This window comes from Drosophila yakuba, chromosome 3L, assembly GCF_016746365.2.
Source record: "Drosophila yakuba strain Tai18E2 chromosome 3L, Prin_Dyak_Tai18E2_2.1, whole genome shotgun sequence".
NCBI lineage: Eukaryota > Metazoa > Arthropoda > Insecta > Diptera > Drosophilidae > Drosophila > Drosophila yakuba.
The window spans coordinates 19,137,397-19,163,855 of record NC_052529.2 but is presented as its reverse complement, the minus strand read 5'-3'; the positions used below and the strand labels follow the sequence as shown (position 1 = coordinate 19,163,855).

The following is a 26,459-nucleotide window of genomic DNA, read 5'->3' as shown; positions in this document are numbered from 1 at the left end:
TTCCTATGAAAAGTGGAAAGTGTTTCCTATCCGATCGATCAATAACTCAAGCCAACTTGCCAATTTGCAAGTCGTTCAGAACTGCAGCCACCTGATCGACTGATCGACAAATGATATGACACTGCTACCCAGAACCCAGAAAGCCATCTTCCAGTGGCAATTGGAAGCCGGATGACTCAGTGATTCGGGCCTCGAAATGGACACGGCTTGAATAATTATTTATCTGGGAATTCTGCGTGTGTGCTATCCAGTTATCCAGTTATCCAGTTTCGGGCTAAAAAGTCTGTTTTGCCAGCGCAAAGCTCAAGCGAAAAGCTGGAAAGGCGAAAGTCGCTTTACGGGAGTTAAATAAAACACACGATTTGAGATATTTTAACATATTTTCAATACACTTTTTGTTCGGCTCATATTGGTGGTACGCTAGTTTTGATAGTTATGTTATAGCTACGATTTAGTTGTATAATTTATTATTGCTTACGTGGGCTAGGCTAGTGATAGATCGATCCGATGCGGTAGTTTTAGTTATTGACAAAATGCTCTAATTTAAGTTTATATTCTGTGTAGCAAAACCTCATCACAAATTGCGTAGCTGACAATTGGGACTAAGCCTAAATTCGATAACAATTACGAACTACAATTATAAATTACAGTTAATACAATACAATAATGCGCTTGCTTAACAACTATGTCCCCCATTATTTCGTATACAGATACAGATACAGATAAATCGAAAACAAGTTGGAAAACAAAAAGATCTGAGATAGAAGACTCCGGATCCCGGAGGATCCCCCCTAGCTGTGCTTCGTTCTTGGGTATATTATATGGTATATTTACAGGAATATACAAGAGAGCCCAGCTGCCGAGAATCCCGCCTATGCTGTAGATTTACACCCCGTACTTGATGCCGTACTCCTGGTAGTGACCCACATGTGGCCGGTAGTGGCTCAGGTTGCTCAGCTGACCCAGCTGGCCCAGGTTCCCGCTTAGCGCCGCATGGTGATGATGGTGGTGGTGGTGGCTACTGATCACCGCCGCCGCTGCTGCCGCGGATGCCGCTGCCACGGATGCGGAGGCAGGTGGACTGGCGGACTGGAGGCTGCCGGTGGGACTGCCGGTGTCCAGTTGGCAGGATTGGTTCTGCTCGAAGATCATGTCGCGGAAGCCCAGTGCCGAGGTGGGACTGCTGGTCAGCACGCTGGAGGATCCTCCACCGCCACCGCCGCCTCCGCCGCCGTTGCCCACTCCGTTGTGGTTGAGGACACTGCTGCTGTTGTTGTTGTTGTGTCCCGGGTGGGTGGGTGTTCCCTGCTGCCCGTTGTGAGGAACTGGTTCCGATGGCGGCGTTTCCGGGGTGTACCAACCCCCGTGCGCGGGACCATGCGGAGTTGAGATCGTGGTGGGCGAGTGTCCGGAGGATTGACCTCCGGCACCTTGGCCGCCGGGGGTCAGGGGATGGGCCACATGCGCCACATGGCGCTGCAATTGCTGGGCATGATGGGCCGCCGCCGCATGGTGTACATGGTGCATCTGACTGCTGGCCACCGTGGCCAAGTTGTCCTCGTTCAAGTGGTAGGGATAGGCGCTGTGATGGATCCGCGGGTTGTACACATTCATGAGTGAGTCCACGGTGAAGCCGGGATGCTCCACTCCGCCTCCGGCCAAGTGGTTCATCTGGGCCAAGCTGTCGTGGCAGGAGTTGAGCATTGCGGCATGGGAGACCTCCTTGCCACTTAGACAGCCCAAGTCCATTAGGGGCTCCTTCTTGAAGTGGGCAGCATGGGCGGCCATGTGCTTGGCCTCCAGTATGCCGTTGGTCATCAGCTTGAGGGGCTTCATCTCGGCCAGCTTCTCGTTCATCATGGCCTGCCGCTTGATGGCCTCCTCCTTCTCCCGCATCACATCCTTCTTCTTGAAGCGACGCCGCCGGCGAAGAAAGGAGCCGTTGTCGAACATGTTGTACGAGTCCGGATCCAGAGTCCAGTAGGAGCCCTTGCCGGGCTTCTTGTCGTCCCGGGCCACCTTCACGAAGCACTCGTTGAGGCTGAGATTGTGCCGAATGGAGTTCTGCCAGCCCTGCTTGTTGTCCCGATAGTAGGGGAACCGCTCCATGATGTACTGATAGATCCCGTTCAGGGTCACCTTCTTGTCCGCCGCGTTCTGGATGGCCATCGCTATCAGAGCGATGTACGAGTACGGGGGCTTCACGATCTCCTTGTTCTGATGCGGGGCACCCAGGCCGTAGGCACTGGCCGAGTACGGATAGCGGGAGTACTGGTCGTATGCGTAATGTGCCGCTGCCGCCGCGGAGGCGCTGCTGGCCGCCGCCACCGCGGATGCGGATCCGTAGCCGGCTGCGGTCTGTGCATAGTGGCGCGTAAAGGAGTTCTGGTCGCTGAATAACGTATGCATGGCGGCGATTCCGGCGGATTTCTGTTCGATTTTCCACTGCCGCCTTCTGGTACTCGAATTTTCGTACGCTCTTTTCTCTTGCTTTCTTTCTCGAACTTAATCACTTCACCACTTGCGGCTTCTTATTATTTCTAGCGATAATATTTGCTTAAGCAAGTCGCTCACATAAGTGCAGATATATAAATATATACATATATGTATATTTATATATATATCTAATTGTAGTTTAGGGGAAATGGGAGCGCAGAGCGAGCGCAGAACCGTTCGGTATAGTAACACGTCTGATACTGAATCTGTGTAACTGAAATAACACACAGCTCGCATCGAGCAGAATCGTTTGCGTCGTCGTCGGCAGAGCGTCGCCCGCACCAGAAAGTATCTCAATCCGCTGCCGCAAAGTATCTGTGTGATACTGTGTGCCCGCACAATGTATCCGTATCTGCATGTGTATCTGCAGCCAACCAACGATGGCTGCCACTCGCAGTCAGTAAGTGAAGTGGGCCCGCACACACAGCTGCGGCAAAAGTATCTGTGTGTGGCATAGCGAGAGAGAGAGAGAGAGAGAGAGCGGACGCCATTCATGGTTTCTTTTTTGTATTAAACCAGTAGGGAAAAATAGTTAGCTAGCTACGGTGTGTGTCCTGTGGGCCACCCACCCCTCTTACCACCCTTTCCCTTCGCTTTTCCCGACCCTTGTTTTTGTTGTTCAAACTAATGCTTAAAATACGGCCTATCTCCCTCTCTCTCTCCCGCTGTCCCGCTGGCTCTCGCTCTCTCTATCCCGCATCCACGAGATACCAGATACGACACAAGTAAGAGCGAGCGAGCACCACATAGTTGAGGCACCTGGGAAAGCCAACAGCACGGTCACAAGTGGGTGGTTGTGGGTGTGGGGTTGATGGTGAATCGAGGGCTGCAAGCGAACCAACCACCCACCTAACTCACCCTCCCAATGACTTTGGCATAAATTAGTGGTAAAGTTCTTTCGATCTCAGCTTAAAGTTCGCCTTCTTGGAAAGACAGAGACCAAAAAGTTGCCTGCTAATTTGCAGTTTGATGGGTTTTCGCCAAGATTCCCAAGTTAAGAGCCACCTTTGAAGCTTGTTTTCGTTGAAGGCAGGGCATTACGTTTTTAGCAACTCCTCTCTTCGGGCGCTTGAATTGAAATTGCCTTTTTTTGCTGAACAAAAGGGAGAAATTGTTCAGGCTTTTTTAATCTAAGAATTTCAAGCATACACAGCAAAACATGTTTCCCACTAACTTTGGTTAACTAGGATCAACCTATTCGAAAATGATTCATTGAAATGTAGTAGATTTGCAAAGTAGATACACTTTATAATCTCAAAAGAAAATGTGAAAAGCTTGTTCCGAATTCTCTGCAAAATAAATTCATAGCTAGTTATTTTTTATCACTATTGTGATTATTTGAAGTCAGGTGCGAAGAGTTAAATTCCGAAATTTCCCTTCTTTGCAAGGAAGTACAATTGTCCCAACTTATTTACCAAATTTGTGAAGATGACTATTGCTCTTACATAGTAAATATATTTGCAGGTATTTTTTAGTTTTGACTTGCAACTCATTCATTCACACCACTTCCCCAAACATCGCGAGGGTTACTAACCCAAATACAAAATAAATACGAAGCAGGCAAACGCAAAAAGTCCTTTGCCGTTTTTTCGATTTTTTCGCCGACTTCATTTTTATTTTTTGCTTATTAGAACAATATTTTTTATTGACTTTGTCAGCTTTAAAGTAAATTTTATATGTTTATTTGGGCAAGGGCGAGTGTGTGTGTGCGTGCGAGTGAGAGTGAGTGTGAGTGAGAGGCCGAATGGGATGGGTGTTTGTCTGGTTATTAGACACAGGGAAAACAAACACGCGTACTTTATTTGGATAATTTAAAAGTATGCTGACTATTTTTTATTTGTATTTTCCTGGGCAGTCTGCAAAAAGCGAGCGCTTTGCATCACTTTAAAATCCCAATCGTCTGGGTAATTGATACAAGAATAATATTTGGCTCTATTAACGCAATCGCATTATTTTGACAAATATTTGTATTGTTTTAACATAATTTTTCGCATGCGATCTGTCGGAGGCCATGAATCATCGACATCGACATGTGTGTGTCCAGTTTCCCCGTTTCCAGTATCCAGTATCCTCTGCAGGATGCGAAAAGGAGAGTCCTGCATTTGAAATTCGAATGAGGCGACTCCGCCTCCGTGTGCTCCATGTCACGCACTTTATTTTGGCTTCCTTCTGGATTCTCTTCATATTTTCCCCATTTTTTCTTTTCCAGTTTCAGGATTGCTGCTGCTGATTTAACAAATTTTCGTCTTCGACATCGGCGCCGTGATTGCGATTGTATGGGTTTCGCAGTGGGTGTGAGCTGTTTTTTGTGAGTAACTGTCTGTGGGTTCGTCTGTGCATTTTTGCACAGCTCATGTTATTCTTACGTAGTTGCCATTGCCTGTCTGTCCGATTTCTCCATCCCATCCCCTCACAGCTGTCCCTATTCGTACTGCTCCGCCACTCTATCGGCTCTGGCCATTCGCATTCGTATCTGTATCTACGACTATATCTGCATCCCGACCATCCCACTGCATTTGACCTATCCAAATATTGATTTAGTTTCCCGAAACGGCAACTTAACATTTTCGCCGCAAATGGAATGAAGGCTGCGAGCTGCTTGGATCTTGAATGTAAAATGTCTACTAGAGAATGATGATACAATTATTATTGTAAAGTGCTGTGTTCATAATATACATCATATATCTAGTCTTATCATTGAAATCGAGACACAGCATAGCATGAAATCAATAATCATTATACATTTTGAACCAGGAAACATGCCCACATTACCCAATTAAAATGATCATTAAACAAATCACAGTTCTTTGAACTTTGGGCCTTGATGGGCAAAAAAGATACGCCGTACTCAAATGACAAATAAAAATGACAACCCCACCATAATTTTGGCAAGTGGTAACCGGGTTTTGGGGGATCTGTCTCGCCCATTAGCCACGCTCAATTTGATGCAGTCAACGGAACGCTGACACCGCCGTTGACATGGAGGAGCACTGGCAAAACGAGGAGCTGAGATGGGGCAGCCGTCCAAAGTAATCAGCATGTGGAGGAGAAGAGACGAGTGCCAACATGTGGCTGCTCAGTCAGTGGCCATTATTAAATTTTAGCAATGCCCTTTTTGGGCAGAACTCTTTTTTTCGTTTTTCTCGTTTTTTCGGGTGAGTAATCCAAGAACAATATTGATTTTAAAGTGCAGGGCAGTGCACCTAATCAGACACTTGAACCAAGGACTTAAGCAGCCAAAAAAAATACGATTTTTGTTGTTGGGAAGGACGGGCAAGGAAATGCAGGAAAAATGCTGATAAAGCGGTTTCAATCTTTGAAATATGCGGCACTCACACGCACGCAGGGGTTAAAGTAACTCACACAGATACAACGGCACACACAGATACACGCACACGAACGCGCGCTCCGCTGCTCTCTCATGAATATGCAACAATTTCTCTTTCTCTCCACCAATTTGATAGGAGGCTCACACATACACTCGCAGAAACCACTGCGCAGCATTGAGAAGGGGGCGTGGCTAGCTGCAGAGAGGGATGCAGCGATGGCGTTGCCCGCGGTTCGCTCTCCCTCGCACACTGCAGTTTCCGGTGGCCACAAAATTTGTAGATACTTCCACCCGCAACCCTCGACCTTTCCCCCTCTTTTTAATTTTTTTTTTTATGGTTCCAGAGTTTTGGTTTGGAGTCGGAGTCTATATTGGCCACTCATTAAAATTTATGATTCGTACACAGTTTCGGGCTTATTATGCATATATTCTGCGATTTTTTCCCGCGACCGCTCTCTTTGGGCAGACAATTTAGCAGATTAGTTGCGGACAAACACACGCGTGTTCCCAGGAAGGGGCTGGGAAATATCCGCCATTAGCTTAATCATAAGCGTAATCATGGCGAAAATCTTCCGGTCATAAGCGGCGGAAATTCAGCAGACGGCGCTAAGTCTGGACTCCGGAATCTGGAGCCGCGTATTCCGAAGCTGGATCCTGAATCCTGAATCCTACCTGGCCAACACCGGATGCCAAATGCTAATCATCGATGCTTAGGCATTGATCGGCCCAAAGAGGGGAAACTTTTTAGGCATGTTTAGACTTTAATGCGCGCAGCGGGAATTCTTAATGAAACCTCGAGTTTTCGCCGGGTTTTCCCCCAGATGCTTCAGATTTTGAGGCCTCGAGATTCGGACTCTCACTCGCGGACTACCTGGCCTTTGCTGCTCAATGTGTCCGGTTTTCCCCTCCCGATTCCGTAATGATGATGATAATGATTTCACGCGTGTCCTGCGGTTTTCGTGGCTTATTAGTGGTCCTCATTGGCTTACCAGTCGCAACCCGCTGGGAAGTGGGTGTGGGTGTTTCTGGCCAACAGTGCAGCTCGCTTCTGGATGCAGGGATTGGGATGGTCAAAGATAAGTTGGGAGCGTGTCCGAGGTGTGGATATTTGCCCTAAGTAGTGAAATCTAATGGAGAAGTGTTCAAAGTACGTAGTTGAGTAAGAACAGGATCCTGAAGCTGTGAGATTTATCATTAAATCAGATATAAATAATTTATTATTCAACTATCATTTTTGTTTATTGAGATTATATATTATACCTCTTCATTATATTATATTCAAATTATTTGAAGTATAGAAATAGGTAAGGGATATATATGTAAACTTTGTTTTAAGCTACAATTTAAGAAAGAAAATCGGCATTTCGAAATGTAAGCTTACTGCTAGATTTGGTTAGCCGAATCTCTTAAGTGTAAATCTGAATCAGGGACTTAATACGCCCACCATTCTGTGCCAACGATTCGCAGGCTACATTTGTTACCTGGATTGGACAGACAGACCCCTTTACCATTTACCATTTACCATTTGGCAATCGGCATTTTGGGCCGCTGGCAACGGTTGAATTCATTCATAAAACACCTTGCCCGATGATAGTCATTCCCATTCAAAGTAGCAACCGAGTGTCGAATCTCTTCTGGGCTGCTGGGTTGCTGGTCTAATGTTTATTTAATAAATATCCCACGCCATGTTATTGCAACGAGACTTTTGTTTATTTGCGAGCGAAGTACGCGACATATTCGAGACGTTGGCGATATTCGATGGAGAAGTGGCGAAGTGGGGTTGTCGGTATGATTTTAGAGCGGAGCCGGAAAATTCGCAATGGAAAACTCTTTGAATGGCCCATGATGTTTATGGCGAAATCTATATTTTTGTAAGCTACGCTCCGGTGTCCGGACAATTTGGAATGGCTCGTCTATGAAAACATTCGGGCAACTGGAAATCCTTGCGAAAAACGTTTTTAATTTTCGCATAAATTTAAAGTAAATACGAACACAACGAGTGCAACAAACGGTTTTTAACAAATTGTTTGTTTTAACGCAAAGAAAAATGTTTCGTCTCTCTCCGTGTGCAAAAATAAAAATGTTCAAATCATTTTATTTATTTATTTATTTATGCAGGCTGTGCATCTTCGATTTGGGGTTTCGTGCTTGTCCTGTAGGCTGCGTTCAATCGCAAACGTATATGGTTGTATGTCCTTTTGGCCAGGAGCGGCAATCGGGTGCCTGCCATTCGTATGTTTACTTGACGCGCAAATCCTCTTACCAAGGTTCGTCCTCAGAGAACAGTGTCCTTCGTCCTGCGTCCCTTTTGTGGTTTTTCGGTTCTTGTGCAGTTCAATTCGAGGCGGAACGAAACGGACAATTGCATGTTTTGATTGCCGCCTGCAATTGTCCTGTTCGCTCCGGTCCAGCCTCGTCCAGCCTGGCTCGTCCTGTCTCGTCCTGGCGATCCTTGCGGTCCTGGGCGCTGGTTCGCCAGTTTGCGGTGGCTGGCTGCTGTGCACTTGTGACAATATTTTCATAATTTTTGCATCTTTTTTTCGCTCATCGCCAACGGTAGGTGCGTGTGTAAACATTAACTTTTCAAGAAGATTTAATCCCGATTATCCATTGACTGTGAAATTTTTCACTCAAAACTTCTCAGTGTGTTTCCACACTTGTGTTTGTCTTTGGCTTTCCGGCTGTGACTCAGCCGCAATCCCACTGCGTTTTTCACTTGCCAGCTTTGTCTCCGCACTGGATTGTCCTGGATTGTCCCGCGTCTCGTCCTTTGGGATAATGAACAGCGGCGACGACTTCTTGATGCGATTGCTCCTGCTTTTCGCCTGGCAGGACAATGGGCATTGCCTGCGTCCTGCCCAGCGCCTTGAGTCCATTTGACTCTGGGCTGGATTTTAATTTGTTCATAAAGGTGAGACAATTAACTGAATAATTGGATTGTTGCTTTTGCGGACAATGCGACTGAGCTGGGCCAAGGAATTCGGTTTACCAGGCTGATTAGTTTTTGAAAGGCGCTGCATTATCATCACTGGTTTGTGACTCAATTAACGCTTCGTTATCCGATGCTTACCGACGCTTATCCACTTTTTTATTCAGTCTACAACAATCAAATCACAATATGGCAATATACATACATTATAAAGAATTTAAAGGCAGGAGCGAGTTTCTGGGGTGTTTGAGTAGAAAGTTAGAGTTCCTTGAATATCAGATACTTGGAACTGAGTTGAATGGAGTCCTAGCATGGAAGTTATCAAAAAACCAACCATCTAATCAACTTTTATAGGTGTTGAATAATTTTCAACCTATGTAGTGTACCCATTTAATTTACAAGTAATAAATATTACTCAAACAACTGAATAATTTTCAACCTATGTAGTGTACCCATTTAATTTACAAGTAATAAATATTACTCAAACAGTTCTTATTCTGATATGAAAACATAGCAGACTGTCTAGTTGATAATATGATAAATCATGATTATGATATCATAATTGATAATATGTAAATCAAAACAAAAATCGTTTTGGTCCTTTTGCTTTGATCTTTTCGGTTTGGAAGTGGATTCGAACATAAAATATATTATAACTCTATCGATCGGGTAATCAAGATTGGAGTTTTGCAAAAAAAAGATATATTTTAAATATATTGGATACCCTTCTGAACCCATACTACATTATGATTTACATTTTTTATCAGAGTGGCAGTCAGTATATTGAAAGTGATTTCTTGGTTGGCAGGAATTACAGAGTAAGCGCAACAGGTGATTTTATTTAAACCAATACATGAAATGTATATTTTTTGGAGGATTCATTGCTGCAGTGGATTCTTTTGGTCATTGATATGGTAATAATTGCAGTTCTATAAACGAGATTTGAGACATTACTTTCAGTTTAACAGAGCACCTAGTACTTACCATTTTAAGTTGACTCACAAGCAGATTCTGTTGAACAGTTTTTTCTTTATTTTTAAATTAGCATTTCTTTCTTATTTCTTATTTCACAGCCAGTTGTTTTTCTGATAAGAACCTATTTTTTAAAGTAAGTATTTCGTTTCCATGCGTTCCACCCTTCACCACTGCATCTATTTTATTTAAAGCTATGAAAATCTCTATTTTGAAATTCACCAAGAAATAAATATTTAGTGGCGACATCTATCGCTTTTTTTTCGTAACTGTTTTGGGATGGCAACGCCCGACATGTGTTGAAAACGGGATGGAAACTCCCGTAATGTGTCAAAATCGGTATGGCAGCTCTGGCGGACTTTTTATTGTTATACCTGTTACTCGCATATAGAAGAGTATACTGAATTCGTTGAGAAGTATGCAACAAGCAGAGGAAAGCGTTTCTTTGATCGGGATCAAAGATGTCCGTCTGTCTGCCCCTCGTTATGAGCTAGAAGATGAGATTAAGCATGTAGATTCCACTCTAAAGCCCCCAAATTATCAATGTGCATATTGAGAGCCAAAAGAAGTATTAATGCTTTTATTTATACATAATACAATACTTATATGGAAAAAACAAAATCTTAGTTATCAAAAGTTTTTAAATGTAATTCATCCGAAATAGGACGATTGTATTACATAGCTGCCATAGGAACATTCGCAAAATTACTTTCTAATTATTCTTATTCTTATTCGCTAAAACCCTATTTTAATGTATAATTACTGCTAGCATGTGTAAGCTTTGGCTTGCCAAAATTATCTTCCTTTCTTTTTTTTATCGTATCAGCTGCCTCCAATTGTGTCCAATTTTCATCGATAGGCGAACATCAAATCCTATTAGTTGCAATACTCTTCGATTGCAGGATCGGATAATTACAGCAGATATACGTGTGTTCGTGTAAGTGTCATGTACTTCGCAGGATTCATTTACTTTGCGTGCACAAACTAAAAAGAACAATGTCCTTCCCAAACCAAAACCGCAATTAAATTTGGTTTAGAAGTAAATTCTAAATTCAGTATTCCTCCGGTTGCGCTGAAATATGGCGATCCAGATGATGCTCAAGTCGAAAGCCTGCGCGCATTCGAAAATTACCCGTCCTCTCCAGTGTTGGTTAACAAGTGTTGTTTTAAGGTACAAAGCGACGTCTTTTAGTCTTTAGACAATCGGGACACTTATACGACCCTTTCGTCTGTGTGCGACAGCATGTGTTTTGAGCAGTGGAAACACTTTAATGGGCATGCTCCTATTTGAGGTCGGAGGTTAAGGTGCTTGTGTGTTCATATGTGTCGACTTCGAACTTGGAGATGTGCAAAAGCCTTAGAGCAATGGGCACTCTTGAAGGCTTTTCTTTCAGTGTGGGTTTCCAAGTGAGCGGAAAGAGCCAAATCGTCAATGAACATTTTTGAACACACAGCACACATAGATGGCTTTGTGACGACTAGCTGCTGTGTTCGAAGAAGTGTTTTGCGGCCACACGTTTTGAGGGCTTGATATCCTCCATTGTGGGTTACCATGTGTCGCTTACGATGTGCATCAAGCACAAAGTCCCTTGGGCAATGGAAACACTTAAAGGGGCGTTCTGGGTGATCTCGCATGTGGATCTTAAGTTCATGTTCGTCTGGAAAGGCCTTCGAGCACTGGGAACACTGGAACTTACTGTTATCGATGAGCGTGGCAAACAGTCGCTTAGGAATGGTAGAATTTAAAATGCCTTTTTGGCAGTCTGAGCTCTTTAACGATTCTTCTCTTTCGTGTATCTGCATGTGTACCTTGAGATTCTGACAAATTGAAAATGCCTTTGGGCAACGGGAACACTTGAAGGGTCGTTCTCCTGTGTGAGTAAGCATGTGCCTCTGCCGAACACATTTGTAGGCAAAGGACTTGGGGCAGAGGGAGCACTTGAAGGGACGTTCTCCTGTGTGTAAACGAAAGTGTGTCTTCAGACCGCCTTTCGTTCGAAAAGACTTCGGACAGTGGGAACAGCTAAAACCGGCTGCATCCTTCGCCTTGCCATTGCTTTTAATAATATCAGGTTCATTACCGGAATCGTCGTCGTCGGCTTCGACATTATTATCCCTGGAATCCACACATTCTTCAGTCCTCTTTTCTTCCTGGTATTCCTCTCCAGCTGATTCCACTTCTTCGGAAAAACAGGATCCCTTATTTTCGCTTTCCTCCTCGCGTACATCCTTAAAGAAGCAATAGAACTGATGACTTCTCTCGTACGATTCTATGATGTCGAATGCGTTCTTCGCATCCTCCAGGCAGGACTTGCATATGGTGTTGGGTAGGTGATCGTCCTTCTCAACTTGAAAGCCAGTGCACTTTGATATCAGATTCGCAATGGATAAGCCAGGTTCATGAGACGCATCGAAAACATTGACCATATCATCGCAACTAACTAGGCAAACGCGGCATACAGACGATTCCATCGATCTAATCTGAAATTACACGAACTGGGCGTTAAACATCCGTAAGATATGCATTAAAACTAAACTACATGAATATTTAAGCGCTTTAAGCAGACTGAGCCACCAGAATTTGGCAAACCTTTTCTATTTGATAAACTTGCCTTATTTTCGATCTCGTTCACTGAGGGTGTGTACTTCAAATATTGGCAGCAATTAGCAATCTGTGAGAAGTGGCTTTGACAAGAGCTGTGCTCCATCTGATGTGAATAGGTAAGATGTAGGCCTTATAAACATGTCCATACGTCGTTGGGCGGTGGAAATGGGCAACACAGCATATACCTAGAGCAGGTATCCTCAAAAAAGGGCTTTCCAACAGCTGCGCGGATAGCTCCCAAATTATCTTCAGATTTTATGCCGATCCATGCAGGTCAATGCATAATGTGTTATACTCAGGTAGAACTAACTATAGTTAAAGACTTTGGCCGATCTATTAGGGCTAAAACATTATTGCTAATTGTTCATGCCGAACAATCACAGGTCTCCCAGTATCCAGGTATAACACAAACAAATTTAAAAGCAACCATTGGCGCTAATATTTACATATTTATTAGACGTCAAGGTAGCAACTCTAGGGCCGTACTCGGCATATTCCAATAAGGAACCGTTCTCACTGGCACTACTTTTTTGTAGTTTCCAATAGAAAGTGCCAATGTGGTTTTTCTTTAATACTTTTTGGAACTCCGTTCTTGATTTTATTCCGATTCGCATATATCCAGCGTCCCACATCGACAATAATAGTCCAGCGTAATCCAGCGCCCTCATATCTGTTTTTTTCTCAATCGATAACCAAGTTTATTCCGATTATTGTGTATTCCGCGCTTAATCCAGCGACCCCAGGTTCTATATAAAAGTATAACATAATTTGTTACGATTACCACTTTTTTCACGCGTAACCCGACGCCTCTTACCTTTGTCTAAATCGATTTATTCCGATTATTCATTTTTTATTTTTTTTTGCTCAATACAGTGACCCCGGTGTTTTTGTTCTGATTGTCACATTTTTCACGCGTTGTCCTGCGCCCCCACATCCTGTCTAAATTGATGCGATAATTTGGTTCTTAAATTACTTTTTGTGCGCTTTATCGAGCAACCCTGTATAACTCCAAATCAACAAACCTTAGCTTTCGATTACCTTTCCGTTTTATCCAGCTACTCCAGTTATTTTTTTCCAAATACGGAATATTTCGATCGATCCAAGCTCCGAATATATAAGTTGTTTCGATCTTGGTTGCACGCTTTATCCAGCGTTTCAATATATAAGTTAACTCGATCGTTCAATTGGTTGCATGCTTTATCCAGCGTCCCAAATATATAAGTTGTTTCGATTTTCAAGTGGTTGCACGCTTTATCCAGCGTCCCCATATTTGTCCAAGTGGACAGACTGTTTCGCCCCCGCACGGTTTTCGGCTCCTCCGAGAGCTTAAGATGCCAATTGGCCACGGTGAGGAGGTAAAAACCCGTTTGACGTTTAGAGCCAAGAGCGAGTCCTGTGTGCCCTTCGAAAGCCCAAATCCCACTCGAAGCAAAAGCCCATCGACAACTCCACTAAAATCCACGAGCACGTCGCTCCAAGTTCCACGATCAGCACAGAACACGAGACCTGCGAATTCAGACTTCTCACCCCAAGTTACTAGAGCAACCGCAAAAATGGCGCAAACTAAGGCAGACAAGGCCTTGATGAAATTTATGACCATAACCGATAGAGTAGGTCAGCTCGAGTCCAGAGTCAACACCCCAGCAGACACAAGTCTGTCAATCCACACAAGTGGGTTGCGACTCGAGCAGATCAGAGCCCTATGGAACAAGGTGGAGAAGGAATACGAGGCTTGCTCCTAAGTTCTGTCCAGTCTGAGATCCACAGACACAATAACAGTCATGCTGTCTAAGTATAGCTCGCGGGCGATTCAGACCTTTGAGAATAGAGTGACGGTAACTCCACAATCCTGTACACTTTGTTCGCAAGAGAACCATCCTATCCGAGTATGTCCGTTATTCTTACGAATGCCAGTCGGATAGCGGGAGAAATATATAAAACAGCAGAAGTTGTGTTTAAACTGTTTTGCCAGAACGCATCTTCTTAGAGATTGCACTAGCACGCATAATTGCAATACTTGCAGAGGACGCCACAACACTCTCCTGCACCGAAATGGCACTCCACCAGTTCAGTCAGCGGTCAATCCTGACCACCAGCCCCCCGTATCCACATTTAACCACCAGCAAGAAATACAGTCAACTCCATTAACGAATCAACCGAATGTGCAAACCTTTCTGGCTGTAAACACTCAAGGGGTCCTCCTGAGTACAGCTTTAATAGAGATTTGCCATTTAGGCATCAAATACTCAACACGGGCACTTATTGACTGGGGTTCTAAGGCAACCTCAATTTCAGAATGCTCAAGTTTCAGGGCTCAACCTCACTGTTGCGGCTCAGCCCCGTAAGCGCTGTCAACTCAGCTTAGGTTCTCCCGTCAAGCCCCACATCCAAATTAAAACTCCTGCATATGTACTACCACAACTGGCCGGGAATCTCCCATCCTGTACATTACCTGAAGACTCTTTGAAGCATCTGCTGCCTTTGCAACTAGCAGACCCTAATTTCTACCGGAGTTCGCAGATCGACGTTCTGATTGGTGCCGATATCCTGCCATCGATCATTCTCAGCGGCTCCCATTCCAATATCTGTGGCACGTTTCTTGACCAGGAGACCATAATTCTTTGCGGTCCAATCGCAACGAATCCCACTAGACAACATTCTCACAACATTTTGGGAGGTGGAGGATATTCCAGTGAAGCTGGTTAGGAAATCCACCTCGATTTGCGAGGAAAACTTTGTCCAATCTACAAAAACGAGATATTTGTCTCGTTTAAAGACAACAATATCATCTGGCATCCAGATCGATACCCAGAACATATTCGAGGATAGCACAAGTCTCCGAACGATCTATTAATTTTATTTGCCCCATCACGTCTCACCAAAAGAACAAGAAGTTTGTGGTTGTTGCCCTTTAAAGAGCCAACAATATCAATCTTGGCACTCCAGGTCGATGCACTGGCTCATTCCAACGAGATTCGTCTGAATAAAGACGTTCCGTCAAAAAAGCAGTACGACTCAGTCATTCAAGAGTATTTAGATTTAGGTCATATGCACCAAGTCTCTCCGAACGACTCTATTAATTTTTATTTGCCCCATCACGTCTTCAAGCCAAACAGCACCACAACGAAGTTTCGCGTTGTGTTTAATGCTTCCAATCCTTCATCAAACGGGAACAGCCTCAATGAAGTCCGATCTGACTATCCAGATTCTAAAATGGCGGCTCTTCAACTATGTTTTCAATGCTGATATCACAAAGATGTACAGGCAAATTCGGGTAAATTCTGCCCATACGCGCTTACTGCCCATATGCGCATACTACAACAGTTGGCTCAGGATATCCGAAGCCAATTTCCTTTGGCATGTGACGTCATCTCGAACTTTATGTACGTCGACGACGCCCGCAGGCACTCACACTAAGCAGTCGTCAGTTTTAGCCATCGAGGAGCTTCGGCTGGCTCTTGAGAGTGCTGGTTTTCCATACCGGAAGTGGACCTCGAACGAGAGAAAACTCTCCAAAGCAGTTCCAAAAGAGCACTTGATTAGTGCAGACTTTCTTGAGCTTGAAGAGGCTAGTACGGCGAAAACTCTTGGGATCCGTTGGCAAGCTACATCTGATAGTTTCTTTTTTATTCCAATGGAGATCCACCTCAAAACTGCTTACACAAAACAAGAGGATGGCTATCACCTTTCGTAGTCCGAGCCAAGATTTTCATGCAGAAAATTTGGCTACGGGAGCTGAGCTGGGATCAGCCACTCCCCATGGATCTCGCGACCCAGTGACGAGAGTTCCTAGAAGGGTATCCGGCCCTGAAGGAAATTCGTATCCCGAGATGGGTACGTTTCCATCCGAAACTTCAATACCATGCGTTTTGCGTCGCATCACAGGACGCCAATGGGGCTGCTATTTTCGTCCGAATCGAAACGAAGGAAGGTTGTTGTACCCATCTACTTACATCCAAAACCCGAGTCGCTCCTGTCAGATCCATCTCCATACCACGCTTGGAATTGTGCGGAGCAGTGCTGCTCACGGAGCTGGCAGCTCTAGTAATTTCTGAAATGCCTCCTTATGTCTATGAGACTTTACTGGACCGACCAACAGGGTCGCAAAAATCGAACAGTGTACCGACGGAAGCAAGTGGGGACATGTACGATCCGAAGACAATCCAGCTGATCTGGCAAGCCGGGGCGTCTCACCCCAAGAACTTAAGGACAGCGCACGGTGGTGGCGAGGGCCAGCTTGGTTGCACCTCAAACAGGAGCAGTGGCCGAGTGAATTGTGGGTCCATCCGGTGACTGAGCATGAGCAGCGCCCCGTTAAATGTCACACGGTCGCAGTGCCCCCAGCAGTTGAGATCCTAGAGAGGTTCTCAGCCTTTGACCGAGCTCTGCGGGTTCTTGCTTATGTGTTTCGTTTTGTGAAAAGTTGCCGGAGGAAAGGTGTAGCCTCATCGGTAGAACTCACTGCGGCGGAATTGTCGGATGTGCAAGAGCGATTAATTGTGCTCACTCAGAAGAATTAGTTTCCCGCCGAATATAAGGCTTTGAGCAACAAGCAACCAGTTCCACCCGCAAGCGCAATTTCTAACTTAAACCCCCTTCTCGACGGAAATGGTGTCTTGAGAGCAAGCGGCAGGTTACAAGCATCTGAAATGCTTAGTTATGATGAAAAACATACGATCATCATTTCTGCACGGTATTGGTTCGCCGAACTTTAAATACTGTTTATCCATCGCATATCCTAGCATGGGGGGAATCAATTAATGATCCGACTGATTCGTTCGAAATTCTGGATTCCCAAGCTTAAAATGTTGGTGAAACGAACAACACACTCGTGCCGAGTGTGTATCATCCACAAGAAGAGACTGCAGACGCAGTTGATAGGGAATTTGCCCCGTGCGAGGTCCACGTTCTCCAGACCGTTCACCCATACGGGAGTGGACTTCGCAGGACCATTTGACGTCAAAAGTTATGTCGGTCGAGCCTGCAAAATCACAAAGGGGTACGTGTGCGTTTTTCTGTGTTTTACTACCCGGGCCATCCACCTCAAAGCGACCTTCGACTTGACTACAGAGAAGTTCTTGGCCGCATTCTACCGTTTTTTCGCTCGGCGTGGCTGTCCACAACACGTCTACTCTGACAACGGGAAAACGTTTGTCGGAGCCTCCACGTCCTTATCAAAGGATTTCATTGAAGCTACCAGAACATTGGTTTTATCCCAGCACAGTCTTCAGAATGTGCCCTGGCATTTCAACCCTCCTGGCGCACCTCATATGGGAGGGGGTGTGAAGAGCTTCAAGTCGCATTTTTACAAGCACACAGCCGGTGGAAAGTTCACCTTTGAGGAACTGACTACCCTCCTGGCGAAGATTGAGGCCTGTTTGACTTCCAGGCCTATCTCGCCAATGTCCGGAGATCCCACGGACCTTGTCGCCCTTAGCCCTGAGCATTTTCTAATCGGTGGTAGCAGAACCTGATATTAAAGAAGGTCCCAGCTCCATTATCAATCGGTGGCGGAGGTTGAAAGCTCTGAATCAGCAGTTCGGCCTGCGTTGGAAGGAGGAGTACCTAAAGGAACTCCACAAAAGGAACAAATGGAAGTTCCCAACGCGAGATCTCCAGGCGGGAGACATAGTGGTGATCAAAGAGGAGAACTTGCCACGTCCAACGAGTGGCTTGGGCGTATCCAATTGGTCTGTCCTGGCGTGGACGGCAAGATCAGAGTGGCAGACGCTCTCACAGCACGGGAGTCGTCCGAAGACCAGAGGCAAAAATGATTCGCCTCCCAATGGACAGCCCTAATGAGTCGAATGACTCCTCCATACTTTAGTTATTTCAAAAACTGCTACTGACTAGTCCTATGTTTGTGTCATCCTACGTCGTCCATGTGTCATGATCATCCGTAACATCTAATTTTGCATTATTTACCTATTTCCTATATAGCCGCATATACAATGGCCCCAGCGATCCGCCGTTGTCCGTCGTTCATCGTTTCACGATGTATACCGATGTCGAGTCTGCAGGAGTGTTCACCCCCTGAAGGGCTGTAAAGCGGCTCCGGGCATTCTTAATTAACAAATACTGCGCGAACTGTCTGGCCCACGAGCGTTCGGATTGGTCGTGTCGCACCAAAACAAGGTGCCACATCTGCCGAGAGGCCCACCATACTCTGCTGCACATCCGCGGTGAACAGCCATGCTCTTCGAGGCCTCAATGGAAGCGCAAACCACGAGCAGCGCCTCAGCCTCAACGGCGTCAGGAGGCGGTTTCAACCGGGTCATGACGCCCAGCCTCGCCAATGGATGTTTTTCCACCCCGCAGCTCATTGTCGACGCCGACGGTCGCGCCTAGCTTGGTGCGGACACGGTGGTCAGCATCCTTCCGACCGCTGCCGTGCTCATTGGGTTCGATCAGAAACGATTCGATGTGCGAGTCTTGGTGGATCCTTGCTGCCACGTCTCGCTGGTGAAGGCCTTCAATTTGGCCATCACGGGCGTTGGCAACAAACGGCTGTGCACCACTGAAATTCGCTCGAAATCATCCCGGATGAGCAAACAGCTGCTGATGCTGGTGGACGAGCAAATGCAGAGCCGGACGCCGGCACAGCCACTGGATCCGTAGGTGGAGCAGACGTGTACGCCGACCTGATGCTGCCGGGTATCCTCGCGAGCCAGGACCGCCTGCCCATGGCGCAGAATTCCAAACTGGGATGGATCCTTTCGGGATTCCTCTCTCTCCTAAATTGCAAGTATTCCTCTTGTAAGGGGCGGTGAATGTTCATTCCGAACAACTGAGTCAGATATCCCGCCAGCAGAACATCGCTGTTGGCGGAATTTACCCTTGACCCGTTTCCGAAGTGGGGCACGAAGCCGCCATACTCATGTATGAAAAACCACTATAAAAATAAACCTCGAACCAGAAAGACGTTCGACCCACCACGAACTCCAACACCTCTCTTCAATTAATTCTGGGAATGTTTGGAACCGCAACTTTCCGGCCCCCGACGTTATCAGTTCTAAAACATTATTGCTAATCTTTAAAACCAAATGTTTGTACCGCTAGCTACACATAAAAATAATTAATCAATTTATATGAATCATAGTAGTAGTACCGAGTATTACCAAAGTTCCCAAAGACTAATGCCATCAACTTACCAAATAATCGTTCGGTCCAACATAACCATTATAGCTACAGAGAACCAAAAAAGCGTTTTTAAGTGCAAGAAACATTGTTTATTGCGAGTATAATGGATGATTTTGGCGACTCCTCAGATGAGGATGTTGTTGCACCGCAGACCGGCTATCATGGGTAGCTTCTTGGGTCCGGAGATGTACATTCCCGCCACCTGGAGGAACTCGCTCTGCCTGCGACCGAACATAGATGCCTTTTGGCAGAGCTCGACGTTCACGTGGTTCTCAGTCAGGTAGACTTGTCCGTTGATGTGGATGTGGCTGTTGCTGATGTAGATGTTTTGGGTGGAGGGGATTTTGACTTTGTCGGCGTGCAATGAACCGGAGACTGTATCAGTCATGGAGTCCGTTCGCCTCCACACCACCATTGATTCCTCGGAGGATTCGGCCATTGGCGTCTGCTTTCCGGATCTGACACTCCCATAGCTACTGGAGCTGCTGCTGATCTCCAACTCGTGCAGAAGTTCGCGCATTTCAAGGCACTGCAGTTGCAGGATACTGAGTTGCTCCTTCAGATTTTCATTGTGGTCCAGCAAGGGCTCGAAGGGATTCGAATCGTTCTGCTGACATGGCGCCTGCTGCTCGGCAACTGGATCCTGCACTTTGGAAGATGATCCGGGATGCAGAGCCTTGTGGCTTTTCAGAAAGCTTTTGGCCTGCAACTCCGCCAGTTGGAGCAGCTTGGACAGACCGAAGGTCAGGGCGAAGATCACTCCGAAGCTCGTTGCGAATTCGTATGTGCTTCCGGAGCGACTATGCTCTGAGGAACTCTGGCACAGCTGCGGCTCAAACGAAATCCCAGGACGCTCTGGACAAGTACATAAATTAAAATTAATCACATGTTTCGGAAAACAAGAAGTATTTTGAACACCGACAGGCAGACATAGCGAGACCGACTAGGCTAGTGATTATAAAAAAAATGATGTACGAATATACATACATACATCCACTTAATACTGAATATCTATCACATACCTATGTATAAAGAAAGCTAGTATAGCCAACCGGTAACGGTTATAATAATAAATCGAATTCGCCATGTTTTCATTTAATTAAAGCAGGAATGGCTGTGCTCACCTGTGTACAGTTCGACCCGGAAATCGGAGGAGCCTCGCGTGTGGACCTGGACGACGTGCTGGAAGCAGAGCAGGACCCAGGCCACAAAGGCCAGGGCTACCAGGAACAAGAAACTTATGCTTTCGAACATGATTCCCGAAATTTAGTTGTGTGCTGATAACGTGTGTAGTTATAAAAACAGCTTTCGAGCAAGTCGGGCTTTGTGTGGAAAAAGTTGAAAGTGATTAAGGAATTGTAAAAAAAATCTGGCACTAAAATCAATGCTTGTCATTTTTTTAACGCCTTTTTTTAAATTATTGCTATTCTAGTGTAAGAAATCCTTTCTCATATCCATACATATATATATTTGCAACATTCAAAACCAACATTTGTTAAGTGATTATTAATTATTTTTAATTTAATAACAGAATTTGAATCTAATATTGTCTTTGGTATTTGTACGATATTGTTAAATATGCATACCGACTTGCGGCTGGTCACACTGCGCTAAACAAAGCACGAAACGTGATTTTCGTTGTAATAATTCTTGAAGTAAATAATCAGCTTTGTTCAAATAAAATGGAAATGATGGTATGTTGCGGCTAAAATAAAAACAAACCGATCCTAATTAATGGACTTAATAGCAAGGAGCTTCGCTGCTGTCGCGGCCAGCGGAAGAATTCGGCAACGACACCCTGGTGGAGGAGATGTGGGCCTCTAAAGCTCTGGAACACGCCGAGGTGCACTTCAATGTGAGTACACGTTCCACGATATAAAGGAATGCTAATTGATACTGGTTTATCGAATTCTCTGCAGCTCATCACCAGCATCCATCCCTCCCAGCTGAAACTCACGCCCTACGACGACCAGATATACGCCACTTTCCGACAGGATTTTCCCGATCTTCAAGTTGGCCGGCTTACCGATGACATCCTTAAATCCGCCACGGAAAAGCTCAGGTGGCGCCAGTTCGCCGAGAAGTTTAACAAGATGGACGACTACTCCTATGGCACCCTGATGCGCGCCGATGCCAGCAAGGAATTCTCTCCGGACAACTCTATTTTCGTGTTTCGGGTCCAGTTTCTGGCCATCGAAATTGCCCGGAATCGGGAGGGACTGAACGATGAGGTTTACGAGAAGCACAAGCCCGCCAAAAAGGTCGCAGAGGAGGCACAGTAATCCCTCGCCCTAGGTTAGATTAAGCTGTAAAGACAGAATGCATATTTAGATGCACTTCGTCTAGCTACTTTAGAAAACAATCAAATTATTTTTATACAAATTATAAAAATATAATGTTCGACTTTAAAATGTGCACTACACGTTGCCATTTACTGCCTTTGTATATTTTTTTCTGCCATTCTGTGCTCTTTTCGATCAATCTTTAGAATAACAATGAGATCCACATCTTGAATAAAACAATAAGCCCAAGTTGAAAATATTAACGAAACATTTTTTGTAATCAACTAAGAGAAAGATAAAACTTGTATACGTTTTGACGACCTAACATTCAAACTCTGGTTAAAAAGATATTCGCTTTTATTGGGAAATCGATTCCATTTAATCTGTGAACAACAATAAACCCAAGGTTTTATGTTAGAATATTGTCTCCTAAAGTACATATTGTATATATTAAATATATATTTAATGGGATTTGCCTAGTTGCTACGTGTATTGCCCGCACTTGGTCCATCTTCAGTCTTGCTTTTGGGCGGTCCAGCTAATCTGCTTGGCCCCTATTCTTCCCCTTTCTTCCTATAGTCCACTGGTATTGCTGGTCATCAGTATGAACGGAATAAGAGCATCCATCTGCATCTGTCCGACCAAGTTGGCGAAAAACAGCTCCTCCATGGCCTCTGCGTCCAGGCTGCTCAGCGGAAGAAGTCGAGCCACCAGAACATTGAAGCGCTCCTCTCCGCCCCCGATGCCTCCCTGCCTTCTCAAACTCGACAGGGCGTAGAGTTGGACTCTGCGAACGTAGCCTCGCAGCGACCGCTCCTTGCGCTGCTGCAACAGCGTGGGATTGAACAGCAAGATCAGACGCAACAAGCCAAACTCCATATCAGTGACCTCCAGTGACTGGAGCTCCTGGACAAAGTCGTGTAAGGTCCTGGTGAGATTGGCCATCTTGGAGATCTTCAACGGTTCGATCTTATCGATATCCGCTAGCTGACGAGTGCTTTGAATAAACTGCCCGATAATGGTGGGCACCGAAAGCTGCCCCTGACACTGAGCCAAAGCTATAGCCATCAAAGCTGGCCAAACTCCTCTTAGCAGTTTCACCTGGGTATGGGCTTCCAATTGTTCAAAAACTGGAACCTTTCGAAGGGTATGGATGGTAAGAAAGATTATTCGCGAGCCCGTCTCACACACATAATGGATATTTAAATACGAGTGGACCAAAGTCGGGGGTTGCACATGAAAGGCACACTGCACATCGGTAAGAAGTTCCTGTTCAAAAACCGCTTCATTGATTACGAAATCGCTTCCGCCGCTTCGGTTGCCACCGCACTCAAAGTCTATATCCATGTGCTCTAGCTCTGCATCTACGGCATCCTCGGTGCCACTGTCCTCCGCCTCTGAATCGCACTCGGGCTTCACACTCAGATTGCCACTTCGCTCCAATTGGTTTTGGATGGGCTGCAGGATCTGCAGCCCCTTGTGGATGACCCGCAAGTCTAGCGAACTCTGTATAAGGCCCATTGTCGAGGTGGTCGGCAGAGCGGTGGGTGCTTCCCCGGCATTAAAGTTAAGGTGCTGCGAGTTGTTGTTGCTGGCGCTGTTAGCGAGCAACTGCAGGCACAGCGTGCTGCTGTTGTCCATGGAGTCGTCCTCGTCATCCTCGGGATCTGCCTTGGGAATATCTGGAGAAAAGCTGCCACTTTGTTGATGCTGTTGCTGTTGTTGCTGCTGCTGTTGGGTAGCGAACACTGTAAAGCAAGTAAGAAGATTTTACTTTTTTCGTTTGAAGGAAATTAAATGATTGCAGTTATACATGGCAAATCTGTAAAAGAAACCTTTCACACATGCGAGTATGCAAACCAAAGTTCAACTTACTCAATGTCTGCGTTAGTTCTGCGAAATTCAGCCCCATTGGGAATATATTCTCATTTAAATTAAAGGGCGTTGCTGGCGTGCTATGAACGGGAGGCGTGGCTGCGGACTCGGCCTTCACACTGTGCCCCTTACCACGCCCCTGCTGATAGCCGGACTTGCCGGATAGGTAGGTGGATGAGCTGCCACCCCCGCCAGAAGTGGATGAGCCACCGGCAGTGGCGATGATACCCTCCTTTCTGTCCACAATCGGTTTCCTCTCGTGCTGCACAGCTGTGAACCAGAGTTAAAGAGAATGGAAGGCAATTAATTAGAGCACGAAGTGAGATGAGGATGCGGTTTGATGATTTTCCAGGCAAGGTGAAGGTGAGTAAGTGGGTGAATTGGTTACTGTGTGTGCAGGCTGGGAATCTTTTGTGCTCCCGCCGCTACAGTTTTAAGATGTGCTAGGTATTGAAGGGGATATTAACGTTACAGAAGCGAACACTGGGATGCAATTAGATTCACATGTTTACTTGGCGTAAAATGCACTTCAATATGAGTGATATATCTAACGGTCGGAAATTGTATAACTTTTTAACTAGACCCTAGCATACATTTTGAGAAACTGAGCTGATATAAAAGACCAATTTGAATAATCAAATCAGTTCTTGATGAAGCAGCTTTGGGAGCCTCAGTTGTTATCGTTTCATTACGTTTCATAACTTGGCAGATTTAAATGCTATATGACATTCCCTGACTAAAGAATGGAATTCTGCTAAAGCCTGCTGGAGCACGTAGACTCTGACCTGGCCAGAGATTGTTTATAGCTTGAGACGACGACTTAAACGAAAATTACAATCACTTCGCATGCCGCTGGCCAGGCACTTCTGTAGTCGACAGAACTGGCACCGATTCCTGTGGTGCTTAGTGACCTCGCAGTTCATGGCCCCGCGACACTGGTAGCCCAGCTGCTTCCGGATCGAGCGCTTGAAGAATCCCTTGCAGCCCTCACAACTTATGGCTCCATAGTGCCGCCCGGAGGCGCGGTCCCCGCACACCAAGCACAGCTCCACACTCAGTGTGGCGGATGCTCCGGCTCCCATTCCCACGCCGCCACCTGGTAGCGGAGTGCCGCCAGAGGCACTGCCTCCTCCGATCAAGGGCATCGCTCGGTTTTCTGTAAGGTCAGAGGGCAATGGCAATAGTCGCGTTAGAACGGGCTCCAAGGTGCAATAGCTCGGGTTACTGGACTCACCTTCGCTTTTGATGAACGTCTCAACCTTAACGCCGTCCATTGTCGCCACAGCAGGCGGCTAAAAAATAGTCGTCAGCTGTACAAATAACTGAAACCAAAACGTCTTCACACGTGTAATTTTAATTTTACTTGTAATATAAAGAAGAGAACACATGGGATGAATGAAATACGAGCCGAAAACAGAATTGAAAATATGGTATGAGTTTGTTATTTCATTTTGCCAAATTATATATAATAAAACCATAAAGCAAAATGTATAAATTATAAATGATCTTTTTAAAACCGAATTATTGAAATTTTCACAATATTAAGCCACAAAAATCTTCAATACAAAGGTGCTACTATTTTGAACACAGCTGTAGGTGCTACGTTAGCTATTTTAATAGAACCTGTTTCGGTTGCATCTGTGTGGGTGCTTGTGAGGTGAACAAAGTGGTCTTGCTTACTTGGCTCTTTGAAAATTCTTATTGGGCGTCTGCTATCACCATTCTTGTGTTTTTAAAACACCAATTTTTGAGGCACTTTGTTAGAGTTATGCTACTCCGATCAGTTGGCTATTTTCAGGCACTTTGTGCCTATTTTGAACTTTTTCTAACGCAACAAAATCTCCTTGTTCCAATTGACTTGCAAGCAGTGTGACCGCAGTTGGGCGTTGAAAAATACCACCCGGTTTAATATACTGGAAATAGTAAGATTATTATCCACATATATCAAAAATATACTGAACCACCTGTAGAGCTACAGGAGCTTGTTTAATTACAACCATTACATGAATCATGAAGAAATATTTAGGACATATAAGAATAATAATATAATTACGTATATCAATATTAAAAAAGGCGTGTCTTGTAGTAGTAATAAGGGGAAAATTAAAGGAAGCCTTAGGCTATCGATACATACCTCAGGGAAATAAGTATATGTGTATGATTGTTTTTACTGTTTATGAGCCTATATATTTTATAATCGTAGCTTTTAATCTATTATTGGTATGCAATACTCTACTCTTGCCTTGTTCTTACAATGCAAATGCAAAATTCTTCTTTGCTCACAATTCGTAGCACCGTTATAGAAAAATTGTGTGCCGCGATTTTTTTTCTTAGGAAATAAGTATATGTGAACACAAAAGCTTGTGCGCATTTGTCAATCAGCGTGTTATTTGGATCGAGTAAATTGGTGTTAATTGACTGTATTCTAAAGAAAATAAATTAATTACACAAAAATAATATGTAAGTAATCAATTAATCGCATGTAACACTATAAAAAATGCAGTTTTTTTCTAAGAATGCCTCGTGGAACACACTTGTCTGCCGAAGAGCGCGGTCTGATTATGGGTTTGAGCGAAAGTGGCGCCAAAATTTCTGAAATAGCTTCCAGAGTTTCGAGACATCCAAATACGGTTGCAAATTTCTTAAAAAACGTGGAATCTTATGGAAAAGCCGAACGCAGTGGCAGACCCAGTACCATCGACGAGAGGTGCAAGCGCGAGATTAAGCGTCTAGCTGTTAACAAGCAAATGTCTTGTAACGACATTAAGCGCCATTTGAAGCTCAAACTGTCTAGAAGACGGGTTCATCAGCTTTTGGCAGAAAATAAGACAG

At 45.0% G+C, this 26,459-nt stretch overlaps 5 protein-coding genes across 9 annotated transcripts; 1 reads left to right on the top strand and 4 right to left on the bottom strand.

Annotated features, from left to right (window-relative positions):
- Positions 1 to 361: 361 nt before the first annotated feature.
- LOC6534644 (fork head domain-containing protein crocodile) lies at positions 362 to 2,702 on the bottom strand. Its single transcript, XM_039374147.1, has 2 exons — positions 479 to 2,702; positions 362 to 420 (listed from the first exon to the last, which is right to left on the bottom strand). Exon 1 carries the CDS (start codon positions 2,407 to 2,409, stop codon positions 886 to 888), a length of 1,524 nt encoding a protein of 507 aa, XP_039230081.1. The 5' UTR covers positions 2,410 to 2,702; the 3' UTR covers positions 362 to 420; positions 479 to 885.
- A 7,575-nt stretch (positions 2,703 to 10,277) lies between these two features.
- LOC26535503 (zinc finger protein 260) lies at positions 10,278 to 12,730 on the bottom strand. 2 transcript variants are annotated; one of them, XM_015189687.3, is made up of 2 exons: positions 12,338 to 12,730; positions 10,278 to 12,206 (listed from the first exon to the last, which is right to left on the bottom strand). In XM_015189687.3, exons 1-2 carry the CDS (start codon positions 12,431 to 12,433, stop codon positions 11,043 to 11,045), a joined length of 1,260 nt encoding a protein of 419 aa, XP_015045173.2. In that variant the 5' UTR covers positions 12,434 to 12,730; the 3' UTR covers positions 10,278 to 11,042. The 2 variants fall into 2 exon arrangements, with proteins under 2 accessions (XP_015045173.2, XP_015045174.2); XM_015189688.3 differs by having other exon boundaries at positions 10,278 to 12,201; positions 12,338 to 12,417.
- A 6,806-nt stretch (positions 12,731 to 19,536) lies between these two features.
- LOC6539378 lies at positions 19,537 to 20,835 on the bottom strand. The gene is made up of 2 exons (XM_002086235.4): positions 20,595 to 20,835; positions 19,537 to 20,325 (listed from the first exon to the last, which is right to left on the bottom strand). Exons 1-2 carry the CDS (start codon positions 20,722 to 20,724, stop codon positions 19,595 to 19,597), a joined length of 861 nt encoding a protein of 286 aa, XP_002086271.2. The 5' UTR covers positions 20,725 to 20,835; the 3' UTR covers positions 19,537 to 19,594.
- Positions 20,836 to 21,023: 188 nt separating this feature from the next.
- Positions 21,024 to 22,015, top strand: LOC6534642 (protein PBDC1). Its single transcript, XM_002095281.4, has 3 exons — positions 21,024 to 21,164; positions 21,218 to 21,325; positions 21,390 to 22,015. The coding sequence occupies exons 1-3, from the start codon at positions 21,153 to 21,155 to the stop codon at positions 21,750 to 21,752; spliced, it is 483 nt and encodes a 160-aa protein (XP_002095317.1). The 5' UTR covers positions 21,024 to 21,152; the 3' UTR covers positions 21,753 to 22,015.
- Positions 22,016 to 22,091: 76 nt separating this feature from the next.
- On the bottom strand, positions 22,092 to 25,506 carry LOC6534641 (nuclear hormone receptor HR78). Of its 4 annotated transcripts, none has more exons than XM_002095280.4 (5): positions 25,308 to 25,506; positions 24,862 to 24,949; positions 24,469 to 24,783; positions 23,628 to 23,897; positions 22,092 to 23,500 (listed from the first exon to the last, which is right to left on the bottom strand). In XM_002095280.4, the coding sequence occupies exons 2-5, from the start codon at positions 24,899 to 24,901 to the stop codon at positions 22,326 to 22,328; spliced, it is 1,800 nt and encodes a 599-aa protein (XP_002095316.1). In that variant the 5' UTR covers positions 24,902 to 24,949; positions 25,308 to 25,506; the 3' UTR covers positions 22,092 to 22,325. The 4 variants fall into 4 exon arrangements, with proteins under 4 accessions (XP_002095316.1, XP_015050763.1, XP_015050762.1 ...); XM_015195277.3 differs by having other exon boundaries at positions 24,463 to 24,783; positions 24,862 to 24,989; positions 25,308 to 25,505; XM_015195276.3 differs by having other exon boundaries at positions 24,463 to 24,783; positions 24,862 to 24,964; positions 25,308 to 25,505.
- Positions 25,507 to 26,459: the final 953 nt, after the last annotated feature.